At 36.4% G+C, this 21198-nt stretch overlaps 1 protein-coding gene across 3 annotated transcripts in view; it reads left to right on the forward strand.

The window, feature by feature from the left end:
• Window positions 1-17313, forward strand: part of EBAG9 (estrogen receptor binding site associated antigen 9) — a 32041-nt gene extending 14728 nt beyond the window's left edge. For all 3 annotated transcript variants that reach the window (XM_060115994.1, XM_060115995.1, XM_060115993.1), the window contains 3 exons: window positions 1485-1592; window positions 13090-13181; window positions 16780-17313. In XM_060115994.1, coding sequence (XP_059971977.1) covers window positions 1485-1592; window positions 13090-13181; window positions 16780-16900 — 321 coding nt within the window. In that variant the 3' untranslated portion in view covers window positions 16901-17313. The remainder of the gene's footprint in view (window positions 1-1484; window positions 1593-13089; window positions 13182-16779) is intronic.
• Window positions 17314-21198: the final 3885 nt, after the last annotated feature.

Below are 21198 nucleotides of genomic sequence, written 5' to 3' on the forward strand. Positions count from 1 at the left end.
TCAAAATAGTATGTGTACATTTGAAAGTTGTTTTAAAATTTATTTATTTATTTATTTATTTATTTATTTATTTATTTTTGGCTGTGTTGGGTCTTCGTTGCTGCGCGCGGGCTTTCTTAGTTGCGGCGAGCCGGAACTACTCTTCATTGCGGTGCACGGGCTTCTCATTGTGGTGGCTTCTCTTGTTGCGTAGCACGGGCTCTAAGGCACGGGCTTCAGTAGTTGTGGCACACAGGCTCAGTAGTTGTGGCACACGGGCTTAGTTGCTCTGTGGCATGTGGGATCTTCCTGGACCAGGGCTCGAACCCATGTCCCCTGCATTGGCAGGCGGATTCCTAAGCACTGTGCCACCAGGGAAGTCCCTGAAAATTGTTTTTAAAAAAAAGACTATAGAAGAGCTTATAATGAAAAGCAATAGACTTCTGCCCCATCATCCTTCATACCAGTTCTACTTTCTAAAAGCAGCCACCCATAACTTTTTCTGTTGGGCTTCTAGCATTTTTCATCATATCTGTATATAGTATTCTTATATTGCTATGTCTTGATTTACCAATCACAGATATTGTCCACTGACTGCATACTATGGTAAATGGGGGTTTATTTCATACCACCTTACCCCTCTTACCCCCTTTTCAAATACTGTAATGTTTTTATTCCAATCTACCTCATCAGTCATCCTGCTGTTTTCAAAAGAAAAAAACACTTAAAGTTCTATTGTTCAATCAAGCACAGAAAATATTTTTTCTAAATATACTTATAAAATGAGGACATTGTTTATTCCACAATTCTCTAATAGGGTTTTTCACCCTCTTCTACCTTCCAGCCAGTTTCATCTGTATGTTTATTCTTAGATTTTCAAGGCTGATAACATTTACATGCTGTAATCATAGTTGTTTTTGTTGAGTTGTCCAAATGCATTAAGTTGTATATTTTTCAAGGAGTTTTAAGTGAATTTCTTAGCAGATGAGTACCTTTTATTTTGAAAGTCTATTTTGCTGCTCTTAATAGGAACTCAGCATATTACAATAGTACCTTAGTTAGAATGAAAATGCTTTTAAGCTACAAAACTAATACTACTGGCCTGAAAAAGTTAATGTATTCATAGATACCCACATGCTTAGAGAACTGGTTATACTTCTGGTAGGATATGATACATGTTCTTGTTTAATACAGTGACTAAAAATGCCTAAGTATATTTTGGGGGGTCCAGGGAAAGTAGGGAAAGAGGAAGAGGAAAATTTATTGTTTTAGAAAAAAGTGAAATGTAATTTTTCTTAGTATGCAACTGATTTGTGTGACAATTGCCTAAGAATTTTGTTGCTCTATATAGACTTAAAAAAATTTTTTTTACATTGTAAATTTTAAAAGAAGAAAGGTAGAACATATTTTAAATAATTATAAAATGCTTTGGTCAGTTAATTTGTCTGTGTTTATATAGTGATGTGTAAAATGTTCCTATAATTCTCTTTCGATTAATCTTTCAGATCATTATTAAGAAGAGAGAACCATTAAATTTTGGCATTCCAGATGGTAGCACAGGTTTCTCTAGTAGACTAGCAGCTACACAAGATATGCCTTTTATTCATCAATCTGTAAGTATGCTAATGGTATCTAGGCAAGAGCTTTGTTTTCATTTCTATTTTCTTAAAAGAAGAAAAAAGTTAAAATGAATTGAACATAGTATTTGTATTTGTATGACTTTGAAACAGGTGTAGCAGATCAAGAGAGGTTACCAATCCTGTCCTTTTAGGAGATTATAAATTACGTCAGATATTAAGATCAGGGTCCATTGTACACATAAAAGATAGAGACAAAAATGTTATTGAAAAAAATATGACCTTTACATTTTTAAGTCTTTTGTCATTTATAGACAGTTCTGGGTGTACTCTGATGCTTTTGCAAAAATGTTTCTGTAAAAGGGTTTCATCTTCAAGGAATTCATGGAAAAGACTCTGACAAGTACAGGTGTCTGGTAACTGACTATACTGCTGAACTGAATGAATAAGCATTTTCAGAACTCTAATGGAAAACTGATGAATTCATAAAAGTGCTAACAAAAGATCAAGATGAAAAAAAATTAACTACATGGGACTGAGTGAACTGATGAGGATGATTATAATTTTTGTGACTTTCTGTTTGAATAAAAAAAAAATCCCACAAGGACTCAGAGGCAAAAAATATACAAATCAGTTTTCACTGCAAAGTGAAATTTCACTGCAAAAATATACAAATCAATTTTCACTGCAAAGTAAAGGACCTGTTAGGACCTATATTCATACTACTCATATATTCATACTATGTCAATATTATGACATAGTATGAATGTGTTTCGTGTTTGGTAATTGCAGTCGTTGCTTTTGTTGTGGTCATCCATTTACAATGCTTGGTGTCAGTTTATTTATCTCTTGTAAAAATAAAATACAGTGTGTGTGTGTGAAAAAAAATATGACCTTTAAAGAGATTACCACTAAAATTTAACCTTAATAGCAGGTTATTTTTAAGTAAGTTATGAATTGTTTCCCTAGTAGAGTATATTTACATTTAAAATGTGGTTTATCTTAAAATAGATTTGACTTAAATACAACACTTCTATGGACAAAAGTAGTGAGGAAAGTATATAACTGTGATTTTCAACCTTGGAGGCTATCAGAATCAGCTTTGAACTTTTTTATTCTTTTTTGTTGATATAGAGATGTCACATTTAATTTATTTGAAACAAATTTAAGGGAAAAATCATTGTGGAAACTCCTATAAATGACTGAAATTCTTATATCAAACTAAGTCATTTTTTTATCTAGTGTTGATATGAGAAAACTCTTTTCTCAGTAGAAGTGCTCTATTTCTTAAATTAGCTCCATAAATCTCTACATTCTTTCCAACTGATTAAGACAAGTTCACATTTGAAATATGAGGAGTCTGAAATTGAAGTTGAAGGTACTCAAAAGTGTATAAAGTACTTTCTAGACTAAAAGCTTTCCTTAGAGCAGTGACTAAATATATAAAATGATAGCCAGATTACCAATAAGTGTACATCTCAAACACAAACCATTACTTTGCACTTAGGGAAGAAAAATATTAAATATTTGCATCTTGCTTAATGTTCAACCTGCTTATCTAAGTAGATTTTTTTTTATTCAAACAAAGTCACAAAACTTAAAATCATCCTCATCAGTTCACTCAGTCCCATGTAATTAATTTTTTTTCATCTTGATCTTTTGTTAGCACTTCTATGAATTCATCAGTTTTCCATTAGAGTTCTGAAAATGCCTATTCATTCAGTTCAGCAGTATAGTCAGCTACCAGAAACCTGTGCTTGTCAGTCTCTTCCATGAATTCCTTGCAGATGAAACCCTTTTATAGGAACATCTTTGCAAAAGCATCAGAGTACACCCAGAACTGTCTGTAAATGACAAAAGACTTAAAAATGACCACGGTTAAAGATTTGATGGAAGTTCATGATAATTCAGTTGACAAGGAAATTTAGTTATTTAGTTATTTAGTTATTTCTGAGATATACATTTTAAAGTAATAACTAGAATTATGACATAACAGTCTACCAGTACCTATAGGATTTTTAGGAATTTCATGTAATGTCTGAAACATTTATATTAATATAATTCATACAAGAAATCCAAAGAAAGTTTAGTATTAGTTTTTGGTTTTTTGTTTTTATAAATTTATTATTTGTTTGTTTGTTTGTTTGTTTTTGGCTGTGTTGGGTCTTCGTTGCTGTGTGCAGGCTCTCTGGTTGTGGCGAGCAGGGGCTACTCTTCGTTGCGGTGCGCGGGCTTCTCTTGTTAACGGAGCACAGGCTCTAGGTGCGCACGCTTCAGTAGTTGTGACATGTGGGCTTTGTAGTTGTGGCTTGTGGACTCTAGAGCGCAGGCTCAGTAGTTGTGGCGCACAGGCTTAGTTGCTCCGCGGCATGTGGGATCTTCCCGGACCAGGGCACAAACCCCTGTCCCCTGCATTGGCAGGCAGATTCCTAACCACTGTACCACCAGGGAAGCCCTTTTTTTTTTTTAATTTTTTAATTTAATTTTATTTATTTTTTTATACAGCAGGTTCTTATTAGTCATCAATTTTATACACATCAGTGTGTACATGTTAATCACAATCACCCAATTCAGCACACCACCATCCCCACCCCGCCATGGCTTTCCCACCTTGGTGTCCATACGTTTGTTCTCTATATCTGTGTCTCAACTTCTGCCCTGCAAACTGGTTCATCTGTACCATTTGTCTAGGTTCCACATGTATGCATTAATATATGATATTTGTTTTTCTCGTTCTGACATACTTCACTCTGTGTGACAGTCTCTGGTTCCATCCACGTCTCAACAAATGACTCAATTTTGTTCCTTTTTATGGCTCAGTAATATTCCATTGTATATATGTACCACTACTTCTTTATCCATTCGTCTGTCGATGGGCATTTAGGTTGCTTCCATGACCTGGCTATTGTAAATAGTACTGCAGTGAACACTGGGGTGCATGTGTCCTTTTGAATTATGGTTTTCTCTGGGTATGTGCCCGGTAGTGGGATTGCTGGATCATATGGTAATTCTATTTTTAGTTTTTTAAGGAACCTCCATACTGTTCTCCGTAGTGGCTGTATCGATTTACATTCCCACCAACAGTGCAAGAGGGTTCCCTTTTCTCCACATCCTCTCCAGCATTTCAGCATTTGTTGTTTGTAGATTTTCTGATGATGCCCATTCTAACTGGTATGAGGTGATACCTCATTGTAGCTTTGATTTGCATTTCTCTAATAATTAGTGATGTTGAGCAGCTTTTCATGTGTTTCTTGCCCATCTGTATGTCTTCTTTGGAGAAATGTCTATTTAGGTCTTCTGCCCATTTTTGGATTGGGTTGTTTGTTTCTTTAATATTGAGCTGCATGAGCCGTTTATATATTTTGGAGATTAATCCTTTGTCCATTGATTCATTTGCAAATATTTTCTCCCATTCTGAGGGTTGTCTTTTCATGTTGTTTATGGTTTCCTTTGCTGTGCAAAAGCTTTGAAGTTTCATTAGGTCCCATTTGTTTATTTTTGTTTCTATTTCCATTATTCTAGGAGCTGGATCAAAAAAGATCTTGCTGTGATTTATGTCAAAGAGTGTTCTTCCTGTGTTTTCCTCTAAGAGTTTTATAGTGTCTGGTCTTACATTTAGGTCTCAAATCCATTTTCAGTTTATTTTTGTGTATGGTGTTAGGGAGTGTTCTAATTTCATTCTTTTACATGTAGCTGTCCAGTTTTCCCCGTCCAGCTGTCCAGCACCACTTATTGAAGAGACTGTCTTTTCTCCATTGTATATCCTTTCCTCCTTTGTCATAGATTAGTTGACCATAGGTGCATGGGTTTATCTCTGAGCTTTCTATCTTGTTCCATTGATCTATGTTTCTATTTTTGTGCCAGTACCATATTGTCTTGATTACTGTAGCTTTGTAGTATTACAAGTTGGGGAGTCTGACTCCTCCAGGGAGTCAGGGAGTCTGATTCCTCCAGCTCCGTTTTTTTCCCTCAAGACTGCTTTGGCTATTCGGGGTCTTTTGTGTCTCCATACAAATTTTAAGATGTTTTGTTCTAGTTCTGTAAAAAATGCCATTGGTAATTTGACAGGGTTTGCATTGAATCTGTAGATTGCTTTGGGTAGTATAGTCATTTTCACAATATTGATTCTTCCAATCCAAGAACATGGTATATCTCTCCATGTTTTTGTCATCTTTGATTTCTTTCATCAGTGTCTTATAGTTTTCTGCATACAGGTCTTTTGTCTCCCTAGGTAAGTTTATTCCTAGGTATTTTATTCTTTTTGTTGCAATGGTAAATAGGAGTGTTTCCTTAATTTCTCTTTCAGATTTTTCATCATTAGTGTATAGGAATGCCAGAGATTTCTGTGCATTAATTTTGTATCCTGCAACTTTACCAAATTCATTGATCAGCTCTAGTAGTTTTCTGGTGGCATTTTTAGGATTCTCTATGTATAGTATCATGTCATCTGCAGACAGTGACAGTTTTACTTCTTTTCCAATTTGTATTCCTTTTATTTCTTTTTCTTCTCTGATTGCCATGGTAGGACTTCCATAACTATGTTGAATAATAGTGGTGAGAGTGGACATCCTTGTGTTGTTCCTGATCTTAGAGGAAATGCTTTCAGTTTTTCACCATTGAGAATGTTGTTTGCTGTGGGTTTGTTATATATGGCCTTTATTATGTTGAGGTAGGTTCCCTCTATGCCCACTTTCTGGAGAGTTTTAATCATAAATGGGTGTTGCATTTTGTCAAAAGCTTTTTCTGCCTCTATTGAGAGGATCATATGGTTTTTATTCTTCAGTTTGTTAGTATGGTGTATCACATTGATTGATTTGCATATATTGAAGAATCCTTGCATCCCTGGGATAAATCACACTTGTTCATGGTGTATGATCCTTTTAATGTGTTGTTGGATTCTGTTTGCTAGTATTTTGTTGAGGATTGTTGCATCTATATTCATCAGTGATACTGGTCTGTAATTTTCTTTTTTTGTAGTATCTTTGTCTGGTTTTGGTATCAGGGTGATGGTGGCCTCATAGAATGAGTTTGGAAGTGTCCTTCCTCTGCAATTTTTTGGAAGAGTTTGAGAAAGATGGGTATTAGCTCTTCTCTAAATGTTTGATAGAATTCACCTGTGAAGCCATTTGGTCCTGGACTTTTGTTTGTTGGAAGATTTTTAATCACAGTTTCAATTTCATTACTTGTGACTGGTCTGTTCATATTTTCTATTTCTTCCTGGTTCAGTCTTGGAAGGTTATACCTTTCTAAGAATTTGTCCATTTCTTCCAGGTTGTCCATTTTATTGGCATAGAATTGCTTGTAGTAGTCTTTTAGGATGCTTTGTATTTCTGCGGAGTCTGTTGTACCTTCTCCTTTTTCATTTCTAATTTTATTGATTTGAGTCCTCTCCCTCTTTTTCTTGATGAGTCTGGCTAATGGCTTATCAATTTTGTTTATCTTCTCAAAGAACCAGCTTTTAGTTTTATTGATCTTTGCTATTGTTTTCTTTGTTTCTATTTCATTTATTTCTGCTCTGATCTTGATGATTTCTTTCCTTCTTCTAACTTTGGGTTTTGTTTGTTCTTCTTTCTCTAGTTCCTTTAGATGTAAGGTTAGATTGTTTATTTGAGATTTTTCTTGTTTTTTGAGGTAGGCTTGTATAGGTATAAACTTCCCTCTTAGAACTACTTTTGCTGCATCCCATAGGTTTGGGATTGTCGTGTTTTCATTGTCATTTGTCTCTAGGCGTTTTTTGATTTTCTCTTTGATTTCTTCAGTGATCTCTTGGTTATTTAGTAACGTATTTTTATAGCCTCCATGTGTTTGTGTTTTTTACGTTTTTTTCCCTGTAATTCATTTCTAATCTCATAGTGTTGTGGTCAGAAACGATGCTTGATATGATTTCAATTTTCTTAAATTTACTGAGGCTTGATTTGTGACCCAAGACGTGATCTATCCTGGAGAATGTTCCGTGCACACTTGAGAAGAAAGTGTAATCTGCTATTTGTGGGTGGAGTGTCCTATAAATATCATTTAATTCTATGTGGTCTATTGTGTCATTTAAAGCTTCTGTTTCATTATTTATTTTCATTTTGGATGATCTGTCCATTGGTGTAAGTGAGGTTTAAAGTCCCCCACTATTATTGTGTTACTGTCGATTTCCTCTTTTATAGCTGTTAGCAGTTGCCTTATGTATCGAGGTGCTCCTATGTTGGGTGCATATATATTTATAATTGTTATATCTTCTTCTTGGATTGATCCCTCGATCATTATGTAGTGTCCTTCCTTGTTTCTTGTAACATTCTTTATTTTAAAGTCTATTTTATCTGATATGAGAATTGCTACTCCAGCTTTCTTTTGATTTCCATTTGCATGGAATATCTTTTTGCATCCCCTCACTTTCAGTCTGTATGTGTCCCTAGGTCTGAAGTGGGTCTCTTGTAGACAGCATATATATGGGTCTTGTTTTTGTATCCATTCAGCAAGCCTGTGTCTTGATGAAGCCTGTGTCTTGGTTGGAGCATTTAATCCATTCACATTTAAGGTAATTATCAATATGTATGTTCCTATGACCATTTTCTTAATTGTTTTGGGTTTGTTTTTGTAGGTCCTTTTCTTGTCTTGTGTTTCCCACTTAGAGAAGTTCCTTTATCATTTGTTGTAGAGCTGGTTTGGTGGTGCTGAATTCTCTTTGCTTTTGCTTGTCTGTAAAGCTTTTGATTTTTCCATCGAATCTGAATGAGATCCTTGCCAGGTAGACTAATCTTGGATGTAGGTTCTTCCCTTTCATCACTTTAAGTATATTATGCCACTCCCTTCTGGCTTGTAGAGTTTCTGCTGAGAAATCAGCTGTTAACCTTATGGGAGTTCCCTTGTACGTTGTCATTATTCCCTTGCTGCTTGCAATAATTTTTGTCTTTAATTTTTGCCAATTTGATTACTGTGTGTCTCGGTGTGTTTTTCCTTGGGTTTATCCTGTATGGGACTCTCTGTGCTTTCTGGACTTGGGTGTCTATTTCCTTTCCCATGTTAGGGAAGTTTTCGACTATAATCTCTTGAGATATTTTCTCTGGTCCTTTCTCTCTCTCTTCTCCTTCTGGGACCCCTATAATGAGAATGTTTTTGCGTTTAATGTTGTCCCAGAGGTCTCTTAGGCTGTCTTCATTTTTTTTCATTCTTTTTTCTTTATTCTGTTCTGCAGCAGTGTATTCCACCCTTCTGTCTTCCAGGTCACTTATCTGTTCTTCTGCCTCAGTTACTCTGCTATTGCTTCCTTCTCCTGTAGTTTTCATTTCGGGTATTGTATTGTTCACCTGTTTGTTTGTTCTTTAATTTTTCTAGGTCCTTGTTAAACATTTCTTGCATCTTCTCCATCTTTGCCTCCATTCTTTTTCCGAGGTCCTGGATCATCTTCACTCTCATTATTCTGAATTCTTTTTCTGGAAGGTTGCCTATCTCCACTTCATTTAGTCGTTTTTCTGGGGGTTTATCTTGTTCCTTCAAGTGGTACGTAGCACTCTGCCTTTTCATCTTGTCTATCTTTCTGTGAATGTGGTTTTTGTTCCACAGTCTGCAGGATTGTAGTTCTTTTTGCTTCTGCTGTCTGCCTTCTGGTGGATGAGGCTATCTTAGAGGCTTGTGTAAGTTTTTTGACAGGAGGGACCCATGGTAGGTAGAGCTGACTGTTGCTCTGGTGGGAAGAGCTCAGTAAAACTTTAATCAGCTTGACTGCTGATGGGTGTGGCTGGGTTCCCTCCCTGTTGGTTGTTTGGCCTGAGGCAACCCAACACTGGCGCCTACCTGTGCTCTTTGGTGGGGCTAATGACAGATTCTTGGAGGGCTCACGCCAAGGAGTACTTCCCTCTGCAGGAGACCCTCCAACACTAGCAGGTAGGTCTGGTTCAGTCTCTATGGGCTCACTGCTCATTCCCCTGGGTCCCGATTTGCACACTACTTTGTGTGTGCCCTCCAAGAGTGGAGCCTCTTTTTCCACCAGTCCTGTCGAAGTCCTGCAATCAAATCCCGCTAGCCTTCGAAGTCTGATTCTCTGGAATTCGTACTCCCGTTGCCGGACTCCCAGGTTGGGAAGCCTGACGTGGGGCTTAGAACCTTCACTCCAGTGGGTGGACTTCTGTGGTATAAGTGTTCTCCAGTCTGTGAGTCACCCACCCAGCAGTTATGGGATTTGATTTTACTGTGATTATGCCCCTCCTACCATCTCATTGTTTCTCCTTTGTCTTTGGATGTGGGGTATCTTTTTTGGTGAGTTCCAGTGTCTTCCTGTCAATGATTGTCCCTTTGAACTTTTTAAAACACATCACTGTCCAAACCTCTCCCCAGACCCTAGCTTTTAAGTATGTTTTGATTGATTAATTATTGATTAGTAATTATTGACTGCTTGATTACATTAGTCATCCATTGTTGTATAACAACCCCACACTTAGTGGCTTGAACAACAATAAATATTTTTTTTATCTCATAGTTTCTGTGGATTAGGAATCCAGGGGTGGCTAAACTGGGTGGTTCTGGCTCAGGGTTTCTCATGAGTTTCCAGGCAAGTCATGAGCTGAGGCTGTGGTTATCTGAAGGCTCCGCTGGGAGTAGAAGATTCATTTCAAAGTTGGTCACTTACTTGCCTGGCAGATTAATGCTGGTTGGTTGTACAAAGCCTCAGTTCCTTGCCATGGACTTCTCCATAGGGCTGCTTGAGTTTCCTTATGATGTAATAACCACTGACTTTCCCAGAACAAATGATCACTGAGAAAAAGAGTGGAGCACATGCAGGGGTAAAGCCACAATGCCTGTTTATGACTTAGTCTTATAAGGGAAACACTGTCTCCTCCACATTATTTTATTCATTGGAAGCTAGTCACTAAATCCAGCTGACATACAAGGGAAGAGGAATTAAGCTCCACCTCTTAAAGGAGTGTCAAAGAATTTGCAGATATCGTTTTAAACCACCACTTCTATCTTTTCATCTTTCTTTCTTCTTTTTTTTTTTTTTTTTTTGCTTAACTTCACAGGTACTTCTTAGACCCCTCTCCCAGAGGGTCCCATGTTTATATATGTTTTTAATTTATTGATCAGAAACTATTCCTACCAATGCCAGATGCTGTGCTGTGTGCTGGTAATAGAATAGAAAGTTAGCAAAACAGGCAGGGTCCTTGCCTCAGAAGAATGCATTCTAATGGGGGAAGCACAATGTTAAATACATGATCATATACATAAATATTAAAAATTTTGATAACTCTTATGCAGTTACATAATGTTATGAGAGCATTATAATACCACAGATATTTCTCTAAAAGAGCATAGCATCATAATGTTTAGTTTTTTATATTTATGAATTTAAAACTTTATGTTTGTTCCATATTGGTAAAGTGGTTCAGACCCCCTCAGTGAATTAGTACATTTGCCACCTAGCTGTAATAATGTTATTATAACACTAATATAGCTTATTATAAAGTTATACACACGTCACAGCTTAAAGAGTTTGGAAGAGGTAAATATGGTAGAAGGAGAATGTTTCCAATGCTGTTTCCAGATATTTCCCCACCAACCAGACAAAATAAAGGGGCATTACCTAGGAGAGAATGGTAATCTACTGCACTTTGTTCTCTACAACAAAATATCTTATTACCCATTCCACAAATTAGATTTTTCTTTTAAATTGCACATTCTTTTTGGAATTTATCATTTGTACTGTTGTGATAGGTCTTTTTATACTAAGGATATTAACTCTTTTCTGTTATCTTTTACAATTTTCACTTTATTATCGGCTTTATAATTTAGTTTGGATGTTTTTGATGGGCAGATGTATTTAGTTTTTAATGCAGCAAATCTGTTAATTAAAACTTTTTCTTTTTTACTTAGAAGACCATCTCTACTAAAGGATCAGATACTCTTTTTTTTATAGTCTTAATCATTTCACCTTTTTTGTATCTAACTGTTTTATACACTAAAAGTCAAACACCTCAGTGGAAAAATGGATAAAGTTACAAATAAGAAATAGACATAACCTGATAACATGAAGAAAAGTTTGATCTTATTAGTTCTCACAGAAATTCAAAGTAAATTAACAAGACACCATTTTAAATCTTAACATATAGAAAAGAAGACAATTACCTACTTGTATTGACAAAAATACAAGGAAACAAGACTTCCACCTACTGTTGTCAGGAGAATAAGTTGGTTTAACTTTTCAAGAGAGTCATTCAGTGACTTTGAAAATCCTTTTCTTTGATTTAGCTAGTTTACTTTTAGAAATTTACATTAAACATACAATCAGAAATGGTTTTTTTAAATTTTTTAACAGAGGATTGTATCTCATTTATGGTTAAGAGCAGAAAATTCAACACATTTTATTTCGGTTTTAGGTCTAAGTACTCAGAAGAGAATATAATAAGTCTGTTCACAGCTTGGTGCCAGTTATTTTATGCATGTAATTATTTCCCCACCAACTAAACTTTCCAGAATGAGCATTTTCATTGTTTGTGGAAGGAAAAAGTGAACTTTTAGAGGTCTTGCCTGGCGAATAGTCGAAGGTAGTGTGGCCAGCCCGCTGGTATCAAGTAAGTAAGGCAGGCAAAAGGAAGCACAGTATAGAAGAAGTACTCCAATAAAGAGTAAATTTTGCCTGACGTGTCATTTTTGCCTGGGATCCAGGCAATAACTGCCACTGAAAAATCTAGAAAATTACTTGTGCTTAAATAGAGATGACTATGCTAGTTTGGAAACTTTGGTTCTTCCAGTTCATCTCCCCAGCACAGAGTAGTCCAGTCAAGCATCTCTAATCCAGCCTGGGATCAGTCTGTCTCTTCTCTTTCCTCCACCCCCCATTCCTTCTTCTTACTGAAAAGAGAGATAACAGAGAGAACAAATGTTCTATTCTTGTCTATTCCAAACTAAAGTAGGCAAAAAAAGAAAAGTTAATATAAAAGGAGTATCCTTTAAAACATAAAATAGGAAGAAAGCTGGACTTGCCAGGACTGTTGAGTATGGAAGGTCATACGTCTCAGGAAATCCCTCAGTTCCAGGCAAACCGGGGGCAATCATTTGAGCCTATATAGGATGTGGTAAGAAAGTAGAGAAGATACAGGGCAATGACAAGGTCTGAGTTATGCTTTAAAAGATATTCTTCTTGGGCTTCCCTGGTTGTGCAGTGGTTAAGAATCTGCCTCCCAATGCAGGGGACATGGGTTCGAGCCCTGGTATGGGAAGATCTCACGTGCCACAGAGCAGCTAAGCCTGTGCACCACAACTGCTGAGCCTGTGCTCTAGAGCCCACGAGCCACAACTACTGAAGCCCATGCACCTAGAGCCCGTGCTTTGCAACAGGAGAAGCCACCACAATGAGAAGCCCATGCATTGCAACAAAGAGTGGCCCCCGCTCACTAAGAAAGCCGTGCGTGCAGCAGTGAAGACCCAACACAGCCAAAAATTAAATAAATAAATAATAAATTCTTTAAAAAAAAAATACTGTCTTGACCACTGAGTGGAAAAAGGATGGCTCTTGACCATTGTAATTTTGCTTTGTTTTGTCTTATTGTAGCCTGAATTAGGTGACTTGGATACCTGGCAGGAAAATACCAATGCATGGGAAGAAGAAGAAGATGCAGCCTGGCAAGCTGAAGAAGTTCTGAGGTATTTGAGTAACATTTACACTGCAACCTGAGTAGAAGAACTGGTTTTATTCATGTCGCATTTAAGGTCAAGAAAGCTTATTCTGTCAAATGTTGTATTTTTCGTCATTCTCACTTGAACCTTGATAATATGGGATAGTTTTTTTGTATTTCAGACTACATATGCTATTTTATATGATTAAAACCTCACAGAAACCAACAATTTAAAGCAATATAGATACAAAAGAATAATTTATTAATGGAGAATGAGATCTTTTACATATATACACCATATTGAACTATATGCTTTATACTTCATTCCCTATAAAATATATTTATCTCTTGAAACGTTCTACTGTGAAATGTGAGTCATGACAATGTATTTTCTCTAGGTCAGAAGTTATACCTTTAGTTTTGTTTCCCCATGGTCTAGCATAGTGCCAGCACTGCTCATTTGAATATAGCAGTGAATAGCACTGCTATTTGAAAATAACTTGTATTTCACTCTACATTTGTATGTGTATTTCAATTTATGTACTTGAAAGCCCTGAGGTAGATAACATAAGTCATATACTTACTGCCTACTCTACAGAAAATATTATTTTGGAGGTTTTCAAGTTTGTTTTTGTTGGTTATGTTCTTATTTCTTTGTTTTTGTGAGCAGTAAACTTAATTCTTGCTACTACCGCATTAGGTCAAAGAGTAAAAAAAAAAATTTACCTTGAGAGAGTCTGTGACTGTCATCACTGTTGAAAACTCAGATATGTAAATGTATCTAAATTACTTTTGCATTTTTCAAGATGATAAAGTAAAATATAGCAGTGTGTTTTTTTCAAATATGGTTTTTATAATTGGGATAGAAAATGAATTACTCTTTATTTGACTATCTTAACGAAACAACTGATTTCATTTTTGTATTGTCCTTTCCTGTCTTTACCAATAAATTATAATTACCTTGAACAACCAGCAGAGGGTGTAGTTAAATAACTGGGAGTTAAGGCTGAACTTTTTTTGATCTTGTCCTTACTGTTTACAGCATTTTTTTTTTAGACAGGAAGGGGTCACATTACAAAAGTCAGTAAAGTTGTGAGAGTTTTAAATATTTAGTTCCTGCTTGATAATTATTCAGTATAAAGGAAATAGTTTTAAAATTGTAAACATTTATGTTGCATGGATTGTCAAAAAAGGTGTCACTTATTTTTTTATTTTTTACTCTGTTTCTTTTGGATAAATCATAGATACAGAAGTCTGGGTATTTTAGAACATTTTGGGGATTCTAGTGGTGATTGGTGTCATCAACCACAAGGTTAAAAGAAGGAGCTATTCATTTTGAATCCAGTCATCTTAATGCCAACACTGTAGAGTTTATGAGTTCACAAGTAGCTGAACATTCACTGTACAAAAACCTTTTCTTTTTCACCCTATCTTCTTGCACCCTGAACAAAACAAGACCAAAAAACTCAAAGTTAGTGCTTTTGATATGACAGCTTGGGAGAGGGAGCCTATTAGTCAGTAATAGACATGTTTCTTGCTTCAAGTTGCATAGGTAGAGCCAAAAACACCTGGAGGCTCCATATGTTGTTACCGCCCCCAGGGTAACACTGAGAATTTTAAAAGTGTATCCATAATCCATAACCTCTAACCTAGCCTGTTCCCCATTGCCACTTTAAATACTACCAGTACTATGATCAGTATCATTAAGGAAAAAGATTCTGGTACCTTAGTGATTCCAGACATGTATCTGGACAGGAAAAATATATTTTGTCTGCATTAATGTCTAAGTTGCCTCTTGTACCAGAAATATTAATTGTTGATGTTTCTGTATCAGCTAGTATCTAGGTCAAAGCTCGATTATCTTATTTGTTTATAACCTAGCCAGCCCTTTTTAATTCTTTTTCTCTTTCTTCTTTTGCCACAGACATTTTGATGTTTTTTTTTTTTTTTTTTTTTTTTTTTTTTTTCTTTTTGCGGTATGCGGGCCTCTCACTGTTGTGGCCTCTCCCGTTGCGGAGCACAGGCTCCGGACGCGCAGGCCCAGCGGCCATGGCTCACGGGCCCAGCCGCTCCGCGGCACATGGGATCCTCCCAGACCGGGGCACGAACCCGTATCCCCTGCATCGGCAGGCGGACTCTCAACCACTGCGCCACCAGGGAGGCCCACATTTTGATGTTTTTAGTGCAGATATCAGTTTTGCTTGAAAGTGAGCAGAGCTAGTGAAAAGTAGATTTTTTGAAACTATTCTTTTGAAATTTTAGAAAATTGATGGTGACGGTCAAAATGTTGCCTAAAATAAGTCTCTCTACTTTCTTGAATTTTGGTCATCCATACCTCTGCTTACTCCCATTTGTAAGTATGATTGAGAAATGTATATACATTTCACTCACTATAACCAGCTTTGAGCTGTCCCATATATGGGTAATCCACACTAGATTTTTCTATATATAATCCAGAGTTGCCTATCTGCTGCCCAGCTGTGCCCTACAGCTTCCTTCCTCAGCCTTGTATGCTTCTTGACTTATTTTCTCATATCCTAAACCTTCAAACCCGGGACCAACTTCTGTTCTTCTTTCTCCTATTTCATTACCACACTCCTACTCCCACTTCCCATACAAATCAATAAGATAGAGCACTTAGATGTGGAATCTAAAATATGACACAAATGAACCTATGTACGAAACAGAAACAGACTCACAGACATAGAGAACAGACTTGTGGTTGCCGTGCGGGGGTGGGGGTGGATTGGGACTTGGAGGTTAGCAGATGCAAACTATATATAGAATGGATAAATGACAAGGTCCGACTGTATAGTACACAGACTATATTCAATATCCTGTGATAAACCACAATTGAAAAGAATATTTTAAAAAATGTATATATATGCATAACTGAATCACTTAGCCATACAGTTGAAATTATCAGAACATTGTAAATCAACTCTACCTCAATTTAAAAAGATCAATAAATATAGAGGGGTTTAGTGATTCTAGATCAGTGGAGTTAGGGAGGGACTGGGGGGAAGGTATTTCATAATGTGTAATTAGTAAATACCCACATTCTGCCCCGTCATTAGTAGAGCTAGTCAAATCTTTAAGTAGATTTCTAGCTTCTAGTTGGAAGTCATGTCTTAAGTTTCCATTTTCTCTTTGCTTTGTGCTCTGTATATCTGTGTTCTTGACATCCTTTAGCTGTTTTTAACTATTATAATAACAGAATATTTAATCCTAAATATCAGCCTTTTCTGAATGGTACCAAAAAGAAGGTGTGGTCCAATGGAAGTAGTGTTTTAGTGAAAATAATCTGAAGAAGCGGGATCAAGAGATGTGGGTTCTTAACCTTAATCTTATTATTTTGGACATTTCACTTAACCTGAATGCCCCATTTTACTTATTTTTAAAACAGAGATAATACCTTTTTTATTTTGCAAGTCATGTTCTAAAGATTAAAAAAAATACTGTTTTTGAAAATCTTTGAAATTTCAAAGCAGTGAGAAGAATGAAGACTTCTTAAACTTAAATTTGATGATAGTAAAAGGGCAGTGCTGTTTCTTTCTGGAATTTATTCACCATTTTACCTGTGTAGTGTTTTCTAAAAGTAAAAATACGAATATGTTTCTTTTCAGGCAGCAGAAGATAGCAGACAGAGAAAAGAGAGCAGCAGAACAACAAAGGAAGAAAATGGAAAAGGAAGCACAGCGGCTAATGAAGAAGGAGCAAAACAAAATTGGTGTGAAACTTTCATAACAAAATGTCCTTCAGATGCATAGTACCAGTGGGAGAAATGTGAGCTCCACAACCCAAGCAACATTTGTATGGAGCTAAGAGTAGTTTCAGAATACAAATACACTGCTTGATTTTGATGCATTCATCAGGCCATACAGGACACCAGGATTCTCTCAAAGTCCCTTGAACTCTTGGTGATTGAAACTCAAAGAACAAAAAAGACTTGTGAGACGATATTTTCTTCAACATGTTCCAACTGTAAGACAATTGTTTGCTGTAGAGAAATTATTACAAATGGAATATATCAGTACCTCTTCAAGCTAGTGTTTCTAGCTAATTAAATGGGTGTAAATTTTATGGTGGGAAAGAACTCTGCTGTCTATAATGCTTTCCTTCAATGTGCATAATGATAAAATAAATAATTTTAAATATTCTTTTGTTTCCATGATTACCTGACCTAAATCAGACAAACTTGCAGAGCTTTAACTTCTTATTTTTGTTGTCAGAAGCTGGTATTGGCACACATTTCCTTTAACTTGAACTGGTATTCATTAGGGATCTGGTAATTTCAGTTTTCAAGAAAATGACATTAAATGCAATAATTTTATTTATTACAAACATTTTGTACATCATTGTTTTCTTTTAGATGTTGTTATACATATTTGTCATTTATATTACATGTATAAACATTGAAAAGCAGCTAAAATGGCAGATTTGTTTTACATTATTATAACTTGTGAGTTTTAAAAGCCTAGTATTAGTAGTTTTTCCCTGTCATTGTAGATTTTAAGATGTTATGGTATCTTTAAGTACCTTAGCTCCTCCCCACCAAAAGGTATTAATTTACAAATGCATATAGCCTTCAGTTTTACTATTTCAAAGCTTTTAGATAATTTTTGTATCAGTTTTATATATCTGACATAATGCAGGTTACCTATGTTGTTGACTAAGGTAACGTTATTGATTTATTAAAACAAGATAGGAATAATAATACTTCTATTTTCAGATGTTGACTAGCTCCAAAATAGTTTTTAGGAAATAGATATAGACTGTGTTCATAGGGAAAAATGTAGATTTGATAGTTTAAAATCTCATTAATTTTGTCTCCACAATTAAAATACATCCAGCCTGACCTTCTATGGCTTTAGAATTTAATATTTTTACTTTCTTAAAAGCTGTTGCCCAAATGAACAATTTGTGGATTTTGAAAATGTCATAAATATTCTACAAGCCAAATACTGCTAATTTATTTGAATTAAAGTGATATTTCGGGCCTCCCTGGTGGCGCAGTGGTTGAGAGTCCGCCTGCCGATGCAGGGGATACGGGTTCGTGCCCCGGTCTGGGAGGATCCCATATGCCGCGGAGCGGCTGGGCCCGTGAGCCATGGCCGCTGGGCCTGCGCATCCGGAGCCTGTGCTCCGCAACGGGAGAGGCCACAACAGTGAGAGGCCCGCATACCGCAAAAAGAAAAAAAAAAAAAAAAAGAAAAAAAAAAGTGATATTTCATGGTAAAATCACAAACTATACAATGAACTAAGTTCTTACCCTAAGCTTCCAGACTAAATGCAATTTATTTTTTATTTTTAAAAAATTTTTATTGGAGTACAGTTGATTTACAGTGTGTTAGTTTCAGGTGTACAGCAAAGTGGAATCGGTTGAAATTTAACTTTGATAAAAAAACTTCCTGGGCCTCCCTGGTGGCGCAGTGGTTGAGAGTCCGCCTGCCGATGCAGGGGACACGGGTTCGTGCCCCGATCCCGGAGGATCCCACATGCCGCGGAGTGGCTGGGCCCGCGAGCCATGGCCGCGGAGCCTGTGTTTCCGGAGCCTGTGCTCCGCAACGGGAGAGGCCACGGCAGTGAGAGGCCCGCGTACAGAAAAAAAAAAAAAAAAAAACTTCCTGTTATAGCCCCAAGCTATATTTTCAGTTATGTTTATTAGAGAGTTTTTGCCAGTAAACTCCCAATTAAATAGAATTAGACTCAAATTTTTAATAATAAATGAATTATCTTATGTCATTTGTATTTATTTTAGTTATTTTAGGAATGCTACATGCTTTCTCTAAGTTGGGGGTTCGAAAGGATAATTTCTCCTTTAGTACAATCAGTCTTACTGTTTTTCCCCCATAGTTACTTAAGTCTGCTTTGGTCATGATTTTCATGTATGAGATTTTGTTTTTTGTTTGATTTTTTATTTTTGTTTATTTAGAAATAAAGACTGGATAGAAATTATAGTCTGTATGATTAATTAGGAAGAAAGAGATTTTTCTCATGGAAAGAATAGATAGGAATTCTTGAATTTTTTGACCTCTGTTGGTATGTAAACTAAACTCCTGTTAAATTGCGCATATTGTTCCAAAAGAAGTTATGGAGTTAAATACATGTGATAAATCCTTTAGTAGCAAACTGACTCCTTTAGCTTCTAAATTTATGGTTTCTGTTTTCGTTTTCTTAATTTTAGCAAAGGATTATCAGTTTTAGAAGCTTATTAGTAGAAGTAAAAAGTATGGATAGGCATAGACAGAATTAGTGAAGTGCTACCCACCATCTGACTTGTGCATTTCATGTACTGAGATAACAAATAATCAAAAACATGTGCAACTTTTGCTGTGTTTTTTATATATATATTTCATGGTTTCTAGCCATCTCCTTTTATTAAGCTTTAGCTAGGGATATCCTCTAATTGAATCCTGGCTCTTTTTTAGTAACATCTTTAATTGAGTCAATATTCAGCATCTGAATTCCTCAGTTTCAACATGTACTTGCCTCTGGCCAGGGCAGTGACTGTTCCCGGATGAAGATTGGTGGTTGGAAAGAAGGTGGTAGCTATAGAAACTGACATCTGGATTGATCTTCAACACCACTCTACAAGCTTACCACTAGAGTATAAATTTAACCACGGCCAATGTTCCAAAAAGCCTAAACTTTGTCAATACAGGTATACCTTGTTTTATCGCACTTTGCTTTGTTGTGCTCTGCAGATACTGTATTTTTAACAAATTGAAGGTTTGTGGCAACCCTGTGTTGAGCAACTTTATCAGCACCAATTTTCCAACAGCCTTTGCTCACTTCATTACGTTTTGGTATTTTCACAGTATTTCAAACTTTTTCATTATTTTATTTGTTACGGTGATCAGTGATTTTTAATTTACTCTTGTAATTGTTTTGGGGGTGTGAACCATACCCATATAAGATACGACAGTGAACTTAATCGATAAATGTTGTATGTGTTCTGCCTGCTTCACCAACTAGCCCTTCCCCCGTCTTTGTCCCTCTCCTCCCACCTCCCTATTCCCTGAGACACAGCAATATTGAAACTAGGCAAATTTAAAACCCTGCGATGGCCACTAAGTGTTCAAAAGAAAGGAAGAGTCATACATCTCTTACTTTAAATCAAAAAGCTAGAAATGATTAAGTCATGAGGAATGCATGTTGAAAGCTGAGAGAGGCCCAAGCTAGGCCTCTTGTGCCTAACAGCCAAGTTGTGAATGTAAAGGAAAAGTTCTTGGAAATTTAAAGTGCTACTCCAGGGAACATACAGGTAAGAAAGCTTTATTGCTAACGTGGAGAAAGTTTTAGTGGTCTGGATAGACGATCAAACTACCCACAACATTCTTTTAATCCAGAAGCCTTATCCAGAGCAAGGCCCTAACTCTCTTCAATTCTGTGAGGGCTGAGAGGTGTGGCAGCCGTAGAAGAAAAGTTTGAAGCTAGCAGAGATTTGTCCATGAGGTTTAAGGAAGAAGAAGTCATTTCCCTAACAAATGTGCAAGGTTAAGCAGCAAGTGCTAATGTAGAAGTTGCAGAATGTCATCCAGAAGATCTAGCTAAGATTATTAATGAAGATGGCTGCAGTAAACAACAGATTTTCAATGTAGGTGAAACAGGTTTACATTGGAAGTACTTGCCATCTAGAACAACTAGTTGCCATCTAGGAGAAATCAATGCCTGGCTTCAAATCTTCAAGAGACAGGCTGACTCTCTTGTTAGGGGCTAATGCAGCTGGTGACTTTAAGTTGAAGCCAATGCTTATTTACCATTCCCCAAATCCTAGGATCTTCAAGAATTATGCTAAATCTACTCTGCCTGTGCTCTACAAATGGAACAACAAAGCATAGGTAACAGCACGTCGGTTTACAATATGGTTTACTGAATATTTTAAGCCAACTGTTGAGACCTACTGCTCAAAAAAAAAAAAAAAAAAAGATTCCTTTCAAAATATTCCTGCTTATGGACAATGCCCCAGCTCTGGTGGGGAGGTACAATGAGATTCATATTGTTTTCTAGCCTGCTAACACAGCATCCATTCTGCAGCTCAT

This window comes from Mesoplodon densirostris, chromosome 13, assembly GCF_025265405.1.
Source record: "Mesoplodon densirostris isolate mMesDen1 chromosome 13, mMesDen1 primary haplotype, whole genome shotgun sequence".
Taxonomy (NCBI): domain Eukaryota; kingdom Metazoa; phylum Chordata; class Mammalia; order Artiodactyla; family Ziphiidae; genus Mesoplodon; species Mesoplodon densirostris.